Here is a 13,202-nt window from a genome sequence, read left to right as displayed (position 1 = left end):
ACATGGTAGGCTGATCTAGAAGATCAGATCCTATGGAATCCAGGGTGAGCAAGCTGGGGGATTCCAAATTGGCGTGGAGGTAGGAAGCAGAAGATAGTGGATGAAGGTTTTCATAGATTGGAGGCTGATGACTAGTGGTCTGCTGCAAGGGTTTGTGCTGGGTCCCTTGTTGTTCGTAATATGGTCGAACTTAAGTATTTTGTCAGTCTTCGCTGTGGAAGACACTTAACAGCATGCTAGAAATTTGAGTGTTGGGGCAGAAGTGAGTGTAGTTACTATTACTAAAGAGGAGGTGCTTGGAAAGCTGAAAGATCTGAAGGTAGATAAGTTGCCTGGACTAGATGGACTACACCCAGGGTTCTGAATGAAGTAGCTGAAGAGATTGTGGTGGGCATCAGTAATGATCTTTCAAGAATCACTAGAATCTGGAATGGTTTTGGAGAATTGGAAAACTGCGTTCTTCAAGAAGGGAGGGAGGCAGAAGAAAGTAAAATATAGGCCTTTGAACCTATTGAAATTACCTCTGCCAGTCAGCCAAAGAGTGGAAATAAAGGGGTCTGTTCTGATTGGCTGCTGGTGACTAGTGGCATTCTGCAAGTATCTGTATTGGGACAGCTTTTCATGTTGTATGGTCACAATTTAGATGACAGAATTAATGGTGTCATAGCCAGGTTTGCAGACAATATGAAGATACAGTACTGTGCAAAGGTATAGATAGATAGACATACTTTATTGATCCTGAGGGAAATTGGGTATAAGGCACTTGAGAATGGCAAAGGTGGAGCACCACAGGAAGGATGTTGGGGGCAGGTGGCAAAGAAGTTCTAGGGGCGGGGAAGGTGGGACGGTGCAGATGCAGTCACCCCTGAGACACCAGGCAAGGATAACTTGATTCAAGATTGGATTATTGCTCATTACAGAATGTGTCTCTGGTGCTTTCTGCTCCTGTTTCCACTCTGTCTATAGTAGAGCAGCAGTACGGTGCAATACATAAAATTACTATGGTACTATGCAAAAGTCTTGGGCACACTAGCTATATAAATGTGCCTAAGACTTTTGCACAGTGTTGTGGATGGAGAGGCAGATAGTATTGAAAAAGCGAGGATCTGCAGAAGGGCTTGGATAGATAGGGAGAATGGGCAAAAAAGTGGAAGATGGAGTATAGAATTGGGAAGTGTATGATCATGCAATTTGAGAAGGAATAGAGGCATAGACTATTTTCTAAATGGAGAAAAAAATTAAAATCTGATATGCAGAGGGACTTGGAAGTCCTTGTGCAGGATTCCCTAAAGATTAACTTGCAGGTTGAGTTGGTGGTGAGGAAGGCAAATGCAATGTTAGTACTTATTTCAAGAGGACTAGAATATAAAAGCAAGGATGTAATGCTGAGGCTTTATAAGGCGTTGGTCAGACCACACTTGGAGTTTTTGGGTCCTTTATTTTGGAAAGGGTCTGGAGGAGGTTTGGGAGAATGATTCCAAGAATGAACGGGTTAGCATGTGAGGAGTGTTTGGCTCTGGGCCTGTACTTGGTGGAGTTTAGAAGAATGGGGGTGGGTGGGGGGGTTCTTTGAAATCTATTGAATATTGAAAGGCCTACATGGTGGATGTGAAGAGGATGCTTCCTATAGGGGTGTGTGGGTGTGTCTAGGACCAGAGGGCACAGCCTCAGAATAGAGGGAGGTTCACTTAAAACAAATGAGGAATTTCTTTGGCCAGAGGATGGGGAATCTGTTGAATTCACTGCCACAGATAGCTACGGAGACCAAGTCATTTGAGTATTAAAGTGGAGGTTGGTGGGTTCTTGATTGGTCAGGGCATCAAAGATTACAAGGAGAAGGCAGGAGTATGAGGTTGAGGGATAATAAATTAGCCAGGGTGGAATGGCAGAGCAGACTGGATGGGCCCAGTGGCCTAAATCTTGTACTATGTCGTATGGTCTTGTGATTATTTTTATAAAAATTCAGATGCAATTGCATGAGGCTTGATCAGTAAGTTCGCAGGTGACACGAAATCATGAGTTGATAGTGAAGGTTATTGCAGATTATGAGGGGATTACTTTCATTTAGTGAAGTGGTCTAAGGAGTGACAAATGGATTTCAATATGGTTAAGTGTGAGATGTATTTTGAAGCAGCATAGGATTTGTAGTAGGTTTGGTAGGACACAAGGATGTGTAATGAACTGGGGACATGTTCATAGTTTGTTGAAAGCAACATCACAAGTTAAAGGTGTTTAGCATGCTGTCTGTCATTTAGTATAGGAATTAACACGTACAAATCTGAGGCTGTACTTGGTGTACTGTGTATAGTTATTGGTCACTGTTTTTGGAAAGATAATTTTAAACAGGAAGAAGTGTTGCAAAAATTCACAAGAATGTTGCCAGGACAGGGGGCATGAGCTATAGGGAGAGGTTGGCTAGACCAGGGTTGGTTGAAGCAGGTGCAATAGTCTTAATTTTAAGAAGCATGTGGACCGGTATGCAGAGTAGGTGGGGGTCTTGGAGGAAATTGGGATGAATAGGGTGGGTACCATGGTCAGTGTGGATATGATGGGCAGAAGAACTGGTATCCGTGATGTGTTTGCATTTTGACAGTCATAATACAAATACAGCATGTACAGGTATAAATGTACATTAATTCAGACACGCTGCATTGGATTTTGCAATAGTACTTTAAGTTTGTATCAGCTATTTTGATAATCTCCTGAAAAGGGGCAAACTTATTAAAATTGTTGAGATCTGCTTTGAGCTTTTTGTACCCCATCATATTTTCACATTCTGATATCCAACTATTAACTATTGAACCCAAAGGTTTTTATGCAGAATTTTATCACTCTGTTTGAAGTCATCTGCTTTGTTTTGTTAAACTTACCTGATTATAATTGGTATTAATCTTGATGGCTAGTAAAAGTACATTAAAATAAATGTACTTTAACAAAACAATTCAATTTGTATCTTAAGTTAATTTACTGTGTTTTTAAACAGATGAGTCTGCTATCCAGGAGGATCCAATGAATTCAGATGATGTACCCATGAAGGAGGCCAGGCCAATACAGATAGTTGTGGCACATGAAGATAATCATCACTTTGATCTTGATGAAGCATCATTGGAGAGAATTCTATTGCAAGAACATATTCGAGACTTGAATGTTGTGGTTGTCTCAGTGGCAGGAGCATTTCGTAAAGGCAAATCATTTTTGTTGGATTTCATGCTACGATACATGTACAGTCAGGTAAGTCCATCCTTCAATTTTTTTGTATTTACCATTGGCTAAGCTGTATTTAATCACCTTGATGTATACGATATATTGGTATGAAGAAAGAATTGAAAATTGTGGAATGCTTGCCAAAGGCTTAACTTCAAAATCATTACCCATCTGTTAAAGTTTGGAGCTCCAGCTCTCTTCAGGGCTAACCTGGGATTATTGACTTTTATTTACAGCTGAAGTTTGAAATTTGCTCTCATTTCCTTATACAATACTGTTTGTGTCCTTTACCTTTCCCATTTTCACTTGTCAGCCTTTATTTTGACTTATTTAATTGTGGAGGATATCGTGGCTGATCCTGAGTTTTTCTAGCTAACATCCATATGTACTTGAGCACAGGCTACTCACTAACCATCAAGCTTGGAGCATATTCATTTGCTCTTATTAATATGGGCTAATTAAACATCTTTTTGGTTTTTGAGAGCAAAAGATTACTTCTGAAGATTAGTAACCTGGTCGACTTCCTAACTTGTACAAATGTCCCTTGCTGGGTGAGCGCTTGGGAAATGGTTCTTTGTGGGTGGGAAAAAAGAAGCAATTTGGTGTAAATCAAACTTGTAATTATTTGGAAAATTAAAATGTTTTGCCTTTGTGTATTTCTCAACAAATACAAGTTTCCTTGTAGAAATATATTTTGGATTAACACATACGACATGTTGGAGGAACTCAGTAGGTCAGGCAGTGTCTATGGAAATGAAATGTCTATGTGGGGAGCTAATGTGGGGAATGGAAGAGTGAAGGGGGAGAGGGAAAATTACCAGAGGTTAGAGAAATAATCAATGTTCGGCAGTCAAGTTGGAGGCTACCGAGGCAGAATATCAGGAGTTGCTCTACCAGTCTGAAGGTGGCAGTAGTGGAGGCCATGGACCGACATGTTGGGAACAGGAATGGGGATTGAAATTAAAATAGTTGACTACCCCAAAATCCTGCTTTTTGTGGATGAAGTGAAGGTGCTCAACAGAGTTGGGATTGGGGGGAAGAGTTAAAGATGTGTTCAGTGGTAGGGTCCTGTTGAAGATGGCAGAAGTTGAGGTGAATGATGCAGAGGCTTATGAGGTGGTGGGTGAGGAGAAAAGGAACTATTTCTGTTAAGGCGGTGGGAAGTTGGGGTGAGGGCAGATGTCTGGAAAATGGAGATATGGGTGAGGGCATCATTAATGGTGAAGGATGGCAAATCATGGTTGGTTTGTTTGTTTTTGTTTTGAAGAATGAAGGTATCTCTGATGCTCTGGAAGGGAAAGCCTCATCCTGGAAACATGTGGAGATGAAGGAACTGAGAAAAGGGAATGGTATTTTTCCAGGAGACAGGATGGGAAGCAATAGTCAAGATAGCAGTGGGAGTTGTCCCCAGGTATGGAGACAGAGATTGAGAAAGGGGAGAGAGTTGTCAGAGATGAACCAGTGAATTTGAGGGCAGTGTGAAAGAGGCAAAGTTGATGTAATTGACAAGCCCGGCGTGGATGCATGAAGCAGTACTAATGCAGTCGTCAGAGTAGCACAAAGAGTTGGAGAGCATTAAATTTCTTCACCTCACCTGTGTATCACTTCCCCCTGCTACCTCTCCTTTCCTTTCTCCCATGGTCCACTGTCCTCTATCAGATTTCTTCTACAGTCTTTTACCTTTTCCACCTACTGCCTCCCAGCTCTTTCATCTTTCTCCCCCCCCCCTCCCAAATCCATCTGGCTTCCCCTCTCACCAAGCTTGTACTCCTTCCCCTCCTCTCTCCCCTTCCCTCCACCTTCCTGTTCTGGCTGCTTCTTCCTCTTCCCCCCCCCCCCCCACATCGTGTTCTGTTTTCTTCCTTTCCAGTCCTGCTGAAGGATCTCCACCTGTAACATTGAACATTTACTCATTTCCATAGATGCTGCCTGACCTGCCGAGTTCCTCTAGCATTTTGTGTTGATTTGGATTTCCGGCATCTGCCGAATTACTTGTGTTTATAATTTGGAATTCTTTAAACTAGTGTTTCTAGAGCTTGCTTAGTACTCTAAAGTGTATTGGCCAACTTTCTGTATGAAAGACACGAGTGAAAGGTTGATTCTTTTTGAGCTCTGTACCTAATTTTAGAATACTGCTTTTAAAATGCTCCTGTTTTTATTTGGTTATAGATGTTTAAAATTTCATTATTTTGCTAAGAGTGGGGAGAAATGTAACAGCTTGACTCATTTCTATCGCTGTCTGAATTGAACTTTTTTTTTGTCAACATTGTCCAGCATTTATCTGAAAAGTAATCAAAACCACAAGTGGAAATAAGAGGGGCTTCAGAATAACTATAATTTTAAAAAAAAACTAGATAAATTACTCCCCTGTTTTTCTTAACAATTGATTTTTTTAATTCAAATAAACATCTGTTCCTAAATGATTCTTACTGGTTTTTGTTTTTGATTTATTCTGACAATGACAACCAGACTTTATTTTAATACCAGTGAAACTGTACTGTCCACTAGTTTAAACATTCTTTGTATGTTTGGCATCCTAATTTTTTTCAGTTGAAGATTATTTGCACAAAAACAGGTGGATAAAATTCAAATGTTTAAACCTCATTCCAATTAATCAATAGAGTATTTCTTTTTGAGGTACTGAAGCACTAAAGTCAATCTGTACATACAGTACTTTTACTGGATGGATTAAATTATTTTCCTGAAGTGGTTTTGGACTTCAGTGCCACTGAATTTAGTGTTGGTGATGGAATAGAGAAATTCAATTAAGTTGATATAGTGTACACTGGGTACATGTTTATTTGCATCTTGGCTGTATGCCCTGCAGTGCAAGGTACTGATTTTTTGAGTTTTATTGAGTATCCATTTTAGAACGTATAACAGTACAGCATTGGAACAGGCCCTTTGGTGCATGATGTTAAGGCCCTAGGCTATAGGAGCAGAATTAGGCCATTTGGCCCCTTGAGTCTGCTCCGCCATTTTGTCATGGCTGATCTAATTCCCCTTCAGCCCCAGTCTTTGCTTTCTCTCCGTATCCCTTCATGCCCTGACTAATCAAGAATCGATCAACCTCTGCTTTAAATATACCCAATGACTGGCCTCCCATGCCACCAGTGGCAACAAATTCCACAGATTCACCACTCTGGCTAAAGAAATTCCTCCTCACCTCTGTTCCAAATGGATGTCCCTCTATTGACACTGCCCTCTGGTCTTAAACTCTCCCACCTTAGGAAACATCCTCTCTGCATCCACTATATGGAGGCCTTTCAACATTCAATAGGTTTCAGTGTGTTCCCCCTCATTCTTCTGAATTTGATTTGAGTACTGGTCCAGAGCCATCAGACATACCTCATGATAAACTTTTGATCCCAGAATCATTTTCATGAACGTCCTTTAGCCCTCTCCAACGTCAGCACACAATACTCCCAAGTGAGTCCTCATCAAAGCCTCAACATCCTTGTTGTGCAGTGCTATGCCAAGCCAATCCCTTCTGCCGATACAATGTCCATACCCTTCCAGTTCCTGCACATTTTTGTACCTATCTAGAAGCCTCTTGAACTCCTGTTATATTTGTTATCACCACCCAGCCATGGCAGTGCATTCCAAACATCAGCAATTTGCCTTGCACATCTCCTTCGTACTTAACCACTCTCACCTTAATTGTATGCCATCTGTTACGCATTTCAAACCTGGGGAAAAATTGTGCTTGCTGTCTATATCTAAGCCTTTCATAATGTCTATCAGATTTTCTCCCACCCACCCCAGCCCCCACTAATACAGAGAAAATAATCCAAGTTTGACTAACTTCCCAATGCAGCACATGCCCATTAATCCGGACCGCATACTGATAAAACTCTTCAGCACTCTCCAAAGCCACAACCCCTTCCTGTAAGGGGCGACCAGAATTGAAGGTAATACTGTAGATGCAACCTATCTAGAGTTTCATGAACCTGCAACCCCATAACTTCCCGGGTCTTGTTACTACCTTAACCTGTGTTGCCACTTTCAGGAAGCTATGGTCTTGCCATTAAGTATACCGTTCCTTGCATTTGATCTCCCAGGTACAACACTTCTGATTTTGCAGGGTTAAACTCCATATTCCCTTTCTTCACCCACATCTGCAGCTGATCTGTATCCATTTGTATCATTTAGCAGTCTTCTACACTCTCCATAACATCAGCATTCATATAATCTGCAGACTTGCTAACCCCCATTAATTTTCATCCAAGTCTCTCTAGCCCAAAAAAGTTCCACTAATCACTACCTTCTGTAGCCTTTTCTGGATGAGCTTCCCATGAGGAATCTGTCAGACGACAAGCTGAAAGCTGAGTAGACAACATCCTCTGTTCTGCCTTTATCAATCACCTTCTTCACTATTTTAGAAAAAAAGAATTGATAGTAAGACATGACCTCTGGCTGCTCACCCTCTCCCCTGAGAATATTCTACTTCTGCTTTGAGGTATCTTTGACCTTGGCATCCAGGAGGCAGCACACCATCCTGGTGTTTTGTGACCACAGAATCTCTTGCCTGTTCCCCTAACTATAGAGTCTGCTCTCACTATTGTTTTGCCTGACTTTGCCCTTCCCTGCTGAACATCAAAGCCAGCCACAGTGTAACTGACCTGGCGGCTGCTGCTGCTGTGCCATGATGTCATCCTCCCAGCAGTAACCAAATAGGTATACTTGTTGCTGAGGGATGGTCATGGGGAATCCTGCACTATTTGCCTCTTTCCCCTTGCCCCTCCAGGTGGTCACCCAGCTATCTATAGCCTGTACCTTGGGTGCGACCACCTCAGTACTACTCTAGTGCATGATGTTCTCAGCAACCTGGGTTATCTTAAGGATATCCAATTCCAGCTTCACTGGTCAGTCAGGAGTTGCAGCTGGGTGCACTTCTACATTGAAGTTAGTAGGGAAACTGGGAGTCTCCCTGACCTCCTGCATCCCTGAATAAGAGCATACCATTGTCCTAACTGATATCCCAGCTACTCTGATAGAAACAATAATTCTAGGGGAAACCTCACCTGCATTACCTTCTCCCACCAAACCCTCCTGACCCACAGCCTTGGCACTTGTACTCAAACTACTACAAGATAGCCACACTGTTGGTCTGCTTCACTTTTATGCTTGCCAAAAACAACTGGACAACAAGCTAGCTGATGGCTCCTCCCCCTGCTCCTCTAGCTACAACAACTGGACAAAAAAAAAACTCATTATAAAACTACTTTTTAAAAGGTTTTGGGTTTGGCTAGTCTACTTGCACCATCCATCTCCTCCTCAAGGTCTCTAAATACACACTTGTGCTTTGTTCCATGCTTGCGGTGCCAATGGTCTTTTAATGCTGTATACATGTATTCACTTCCCCTCCTTCCTACACAAATGACATTCTCTTGTAATAGTGTATTTTCAGTAGCCATACATTGAACCTATCGAACCATTTTGTCAAAAAAATGGAGATGGCAGTTTAAGAAGCTTAGCTGGTTGAACAGGAAGCACAGAAGTGAAGGCAACAAATGTCAGTCCATTGCATTTACCTGCAGCAAAAGTGACACACTGCCATGCCAGGAGTACGTCATGGACTTTCCGGCAGGGGACTCATGGAGTGAGATGCTTTTGGGCGTTGCTCCGTACCCTTTACTTTTTCACATGTAACCACTCTTACTTACCTTACCTATACCTACACTAAACGATCTATATTATTGAACTACGACTTTTACTTATTGAAAATGAATACCAGAGCACGAGAAGCCAAAGAAGGGAAAGGTTCCACCGGGAACGGGGGAAAAAAAATGGTGATCCTGGAACTTCGAAGGAAACTACAGTAACTATGGAACTAATGAAGAAACTTTTAGAAGATAGTTAATCAAAGACTCACCGCAATTGAAGAAGCGTTGAATTTGAGGAAAGAAGAATAAAGAACATTCAGACGTGAAATCAACCAACATCGTCAGGATTTCGGAGTTAGACGAAGATGGCCGTAAAAGAGAAAAAAGAATTGAAGCGCTCGAAAAAAGTTTAACTTCGGTAACTCAGCAATTGGAACGCTATCAAGCTAAGACTATGGATCTTGAAAATCGTTCCCGACAACAGAATTTGCGCTTAATTGGTTTCCCTGAGGATGTGGAGAAGAGATCCTACTAAATATTTTTCTAAATTGCTAATGGATGTGTTTGGCTCTGATATATTGGAAGAACCACCGATGTTAGATCGTGCTCATCGCTCATTCCGTTTTAATCCGGAGAAATCGGCTAAACCGAGACTGATCATTATTCAGTTTCATTATGTCCACGAGAAGGAACGAGTTATCCGAGCAGCTCGGAAGAAAGGTATGATCGAATCTCAAGATTTCAATTTCAGAATTGTTGAAGACTACAGCCAAGACGTACTGAAAACACGGATGACTTTTAAACCTCAGATGACAGAACTTTATCTTCGGGGCTATAAAATAGCGCTACTGTTTCCAGCCCGTCTCAGAGTGGTTATGCCGGATAACTCGGCGCAGTCTGTTTAAAAATCCGATGGAAGTCCAAAGATTTCTCGATGATCTGCCTCCCTTTACGGAAGATTAATCAATGTTTCATTTGGTTTTTTCTCTCGTCTCTGTTTAGTTCGAGGTTTCGTTTTCTCGATCTGGCAGTGTAGGTTCGTTTTATATAGTTAAACGATATTAGGCTTTTCTGTTAGTGATCCTGTATATCTTACTCTTAATACCTTTGGGTAGTTATTTAGTTAGAAGTTTAATGATTGTTTTCTTTTTGAAATGTTACTAAAGTATTATATTTTAAAATGGGGGATTGTTTTTTTCTTCTCCCCAGAATCCTTGCTGTTTCTTGCATCATTTCTGATCATTTGTATTTGAAAAATTAAATTAATATAGTAATATGATTTAATGTTTGTTGTTCTTTGAAATGAGTAGCAAGGAACTATTCGATGCTTTTAATCACTTTAGATTTTTTTTTCTTGTTATAGTTAGTTTTTACTTTTTTCCATAAGGGTGGTGTTTTTCTTGATAAACATATTTCTGTTGGGCCACCCTCCGGAAAGATGGGGGTAGGTTTAGTCTTAGATTTAGCATTGGCCACTGTCTAGCTTTTTTCTGGGGTTTTGTGGGAGGAGGGTGGTATTTTTCCTTTTATTCCTTTTTCATTTTTTTCTTTTTAAATGGGCTGACCAGAAACTACTAAAATGTCTGAAATGTCGTAACTTCTGGTTCCTCTTGGGATCTTTTTTTCCTCTTCCGGGGTCATGGGTCTCTACTCTGGTTAACCCTTTACATACTTTATACGCGAGCTCATTATGATAGGTAAGACTATTAATTTAGTTTCTTGGAATACAAATGGTTTAAACCACCCGGTTAAACGGAAGAAAATTTTTAAAGTATTCCACAGGATGAATGCTCATATTATTTTTGTACAAGAAACTCATGTCCAGAAAGAGGATAATCAACGTTTCTTTAGATTTTGGAAGGCCAATAGTATCATGCGAATTCACAAGCTAAAGTAAAAGGCGTTTCTATATTTATAGATTCGTCAATTTCATTTACACACTATGAGACGATTTCAGATTCTAATGGCAGATTTTTATTGATTACTGGCTTGCTATTTAACAAAAAAGTTGCCATGCTCAATGTTTATGCCCCAAATGTTGACTGTCCTGATTTTTTCAAGAATCTCCTCACATCTCTTCCCAACTTAAATGACTATATGCTAATTATGGGTGGTGATTTTAATTGTTGTTTAAACCCTTTGATAGATAGATCCAAGTTTAATCAAGCACTTCCAAATAAATCGGCTACCCTTATTAACTCTTTTATGATCGACTCTGAAATCTCAGAAATTTGGAGATTCTTGCATCCGAATGACAGAGTTCTCTTTTTTTTTTCCACATGTACATCAGTATTATTCAAGAATTGACTACTTTCTTATTGACTCTCGATTAATTCCGTTTGTTACGAGTTGTGAATATGATTCTATTGCTGTTTCTGACCATACACCGTTGAAATTATTTATTAACCTAAAGGGATATATCTACTAATTCTAGACAATGGAGATTTAATATCTCTTTGCTTCAAGATTCAGATTTTGTTAGGTTTATTGATGAACAGATTAAGTTTTTCTTCACAGCGAATTCCACGGATGATATTTCCAGTGGGATCCTCGGATACTTTTAAAGCATGTATTCGTGGACAAATTATTTCATACACTGCTGGACTGAAAAAGCGAACTAATAAGGAAATACTTAAGCTGGTTGACAAGATTAAAGAAGTTGATAAGAAATATTCTATAGCTCCTAATCAAGATTTATAAACAGAGTTGAACTTCAAATGGAACATCACCTTTTATTATCATCTTCAATTGAAAGTCAATTAATCAAAATTCAGAGTCAATTTTATATACATGGTGATAAAACTGGGAAACTTGTAGCTAATCAATTGAAATTGGCCTTGGTTAAACGACAGATTCTTAAAATTCGTAAACAAGATGGCACTTTGACAGTTGACCATGATGAGATTAATAAATCCTTTCAAGAATTTTATACCTCTCTTTATCAATCAGAATTTCCTGATGACTCCACTAATGCATGAATTTTTTTAAGAAATTGAATATTCCAAAATTATCATCTAATGAACGTTCAAAACTAGATGTAACTATTACTGTAGAGAAAATAAAGAATGCTATTTTTTCAATGAATTCAGGTAAAGCACCTGGTCCAGATGGTTTTACAGTAGAATTTTAAAATTTTTTCTCAACTACACTAACTCCTTAGCTATGTAGCGTGTTTAGGGATGCAGTTTCAATAGGTAAATTACCACAATCTTTCGAGCTTCTATTTCCCTAATTCTTAAAAAAAAATAAGGATCCTACTGAATGTGCATCTTATAGGCCTATATCTCTGCTGAACGTCGATTCTAAGATTTTTTCTAAAATATTGGCAACGAGATTGGAGAATGTATTACCCCAAATTATTTCTGCTGATCAAACTGGATTTATTAAAAATCGTTACTTTTTTTTAATATTAGGAGATTAATGAATATCGTTTATACGCCTTCACCCAAAATTCCAGAATGTGTCATTTCATTGGATGCTGAAAAATCTTTTGATAGTTGAATGGGTATATTTATTCAATACCCTTGAGAAATTTAATTTTAGTCCGATATTCATTTCCTGGATTAAACTGATATATTTTACCCCATTGGCCTCGGTATTTACTAACAACCAAAGATCCCCTTTCTTTCATTTATTCTGTGGTACTACGCAGGGTTGCCCTCTTAGTCCATTACTATTTGATATTGCTTTGGAACCGCTAGCTATTGCCATTCGTGACTCCCCTAATATATTTTGTATTACCCGTGGAAATGAGACTCGTATGTTATCACTATATGCAGATGATCTACTATTATATATTTCTAACCCAGGAAAATCTATTCCGGCAGTATTAACTTTGCTTGCTCAGTTTAGTAGCTTTTCTGGTTATAAGCTGAACCTAAGTAAGAGTGAACTCTTTCCATTAAATATGCAGGTTCCTATTTATAGAAATTCTCCATTTAGATTGATTACTGATTATTTGGGAGTTAAAATTACTAAGAGATATAAGGATCTATTCAATTTCAACCATTTACCATTAATTAATCAGGTTAAACAACTGCTTACTAAATGGTCCCCTTTGTCTCTATCATTGATTGGCCGTATTAATGCTTTTAAAATGATTATTTTACCCAAATTTTTATATTTATTTCAAGCGATACCAATTTTTATTCCTAAATCTTTTTTTGATGATATTGACTCTAAAATTTCTTCTTGTTTATGGCAAAATAGAAATCCCAGATTAAGTAAGAAATACTTACAGAAATCTAAGAAAGAAGGTGGTTTGGCATTGCCTGTCCTAAGATTTTACTACTGGGCAATTAATATCTGATACTTAATATTTTGGACACAATATTGGAATATAACTCCAAGCCCACATTGGGTAAACCTTGAAGGCCATTCTGTACAAGGGTT

At 39.3% G+C, this 13,202-nt stretch overlaps 1 protein-coding gene across 5 annotated transcripts in view; it reads left to right on the top strand.

Moving 5' to 3' along the window:
* atl2 (atlastin GTPase 2) overlaps positions 1–13,202 on the top strand; it is a 142,906-nt gene that overhangs the window by 43,500 nt on the left and 86,204 nt on the right. For 4 of the 5 annotated variants that reach the window (XM_063056345.1, XM_063056347.1, XM_063056344.1 and 1 more), the window contains exons 2-3: positions 2,984–3,231; positions 4,472–4,615. In XM_063056345.1, coding sequence (XP_062912415.1) covers positions 2,984–3,231; positions 4,472–4,615 — 392 coding nt within the window. The remainder of the gene's footprint in view (positions 1–2,983; positions 3,232–4,471; positions 4,616–13,202) is intronic. The other variant, XM_063056349.1, reaches the window with a different exon arrangement.

Source organism: Mobula hypostoma, chromosome 8, assembly GCF_963921235.1.
Source record: "Mobula hypostoma chromosome 8, sMobHyp1.1, whole genome shotgun sequence".
In the NCBI taxonomy this organism is placed as follows: domain Eukaryota; kingdom Metazoa; phylum Chordata; class Chondrichthyes; order Myliobatiformes; family Myliobatidae; genus Mobula; species Mobula hypostoma.
This window is presented reverse-complemented; position numbering and strand designations above follow the sequence as displayed.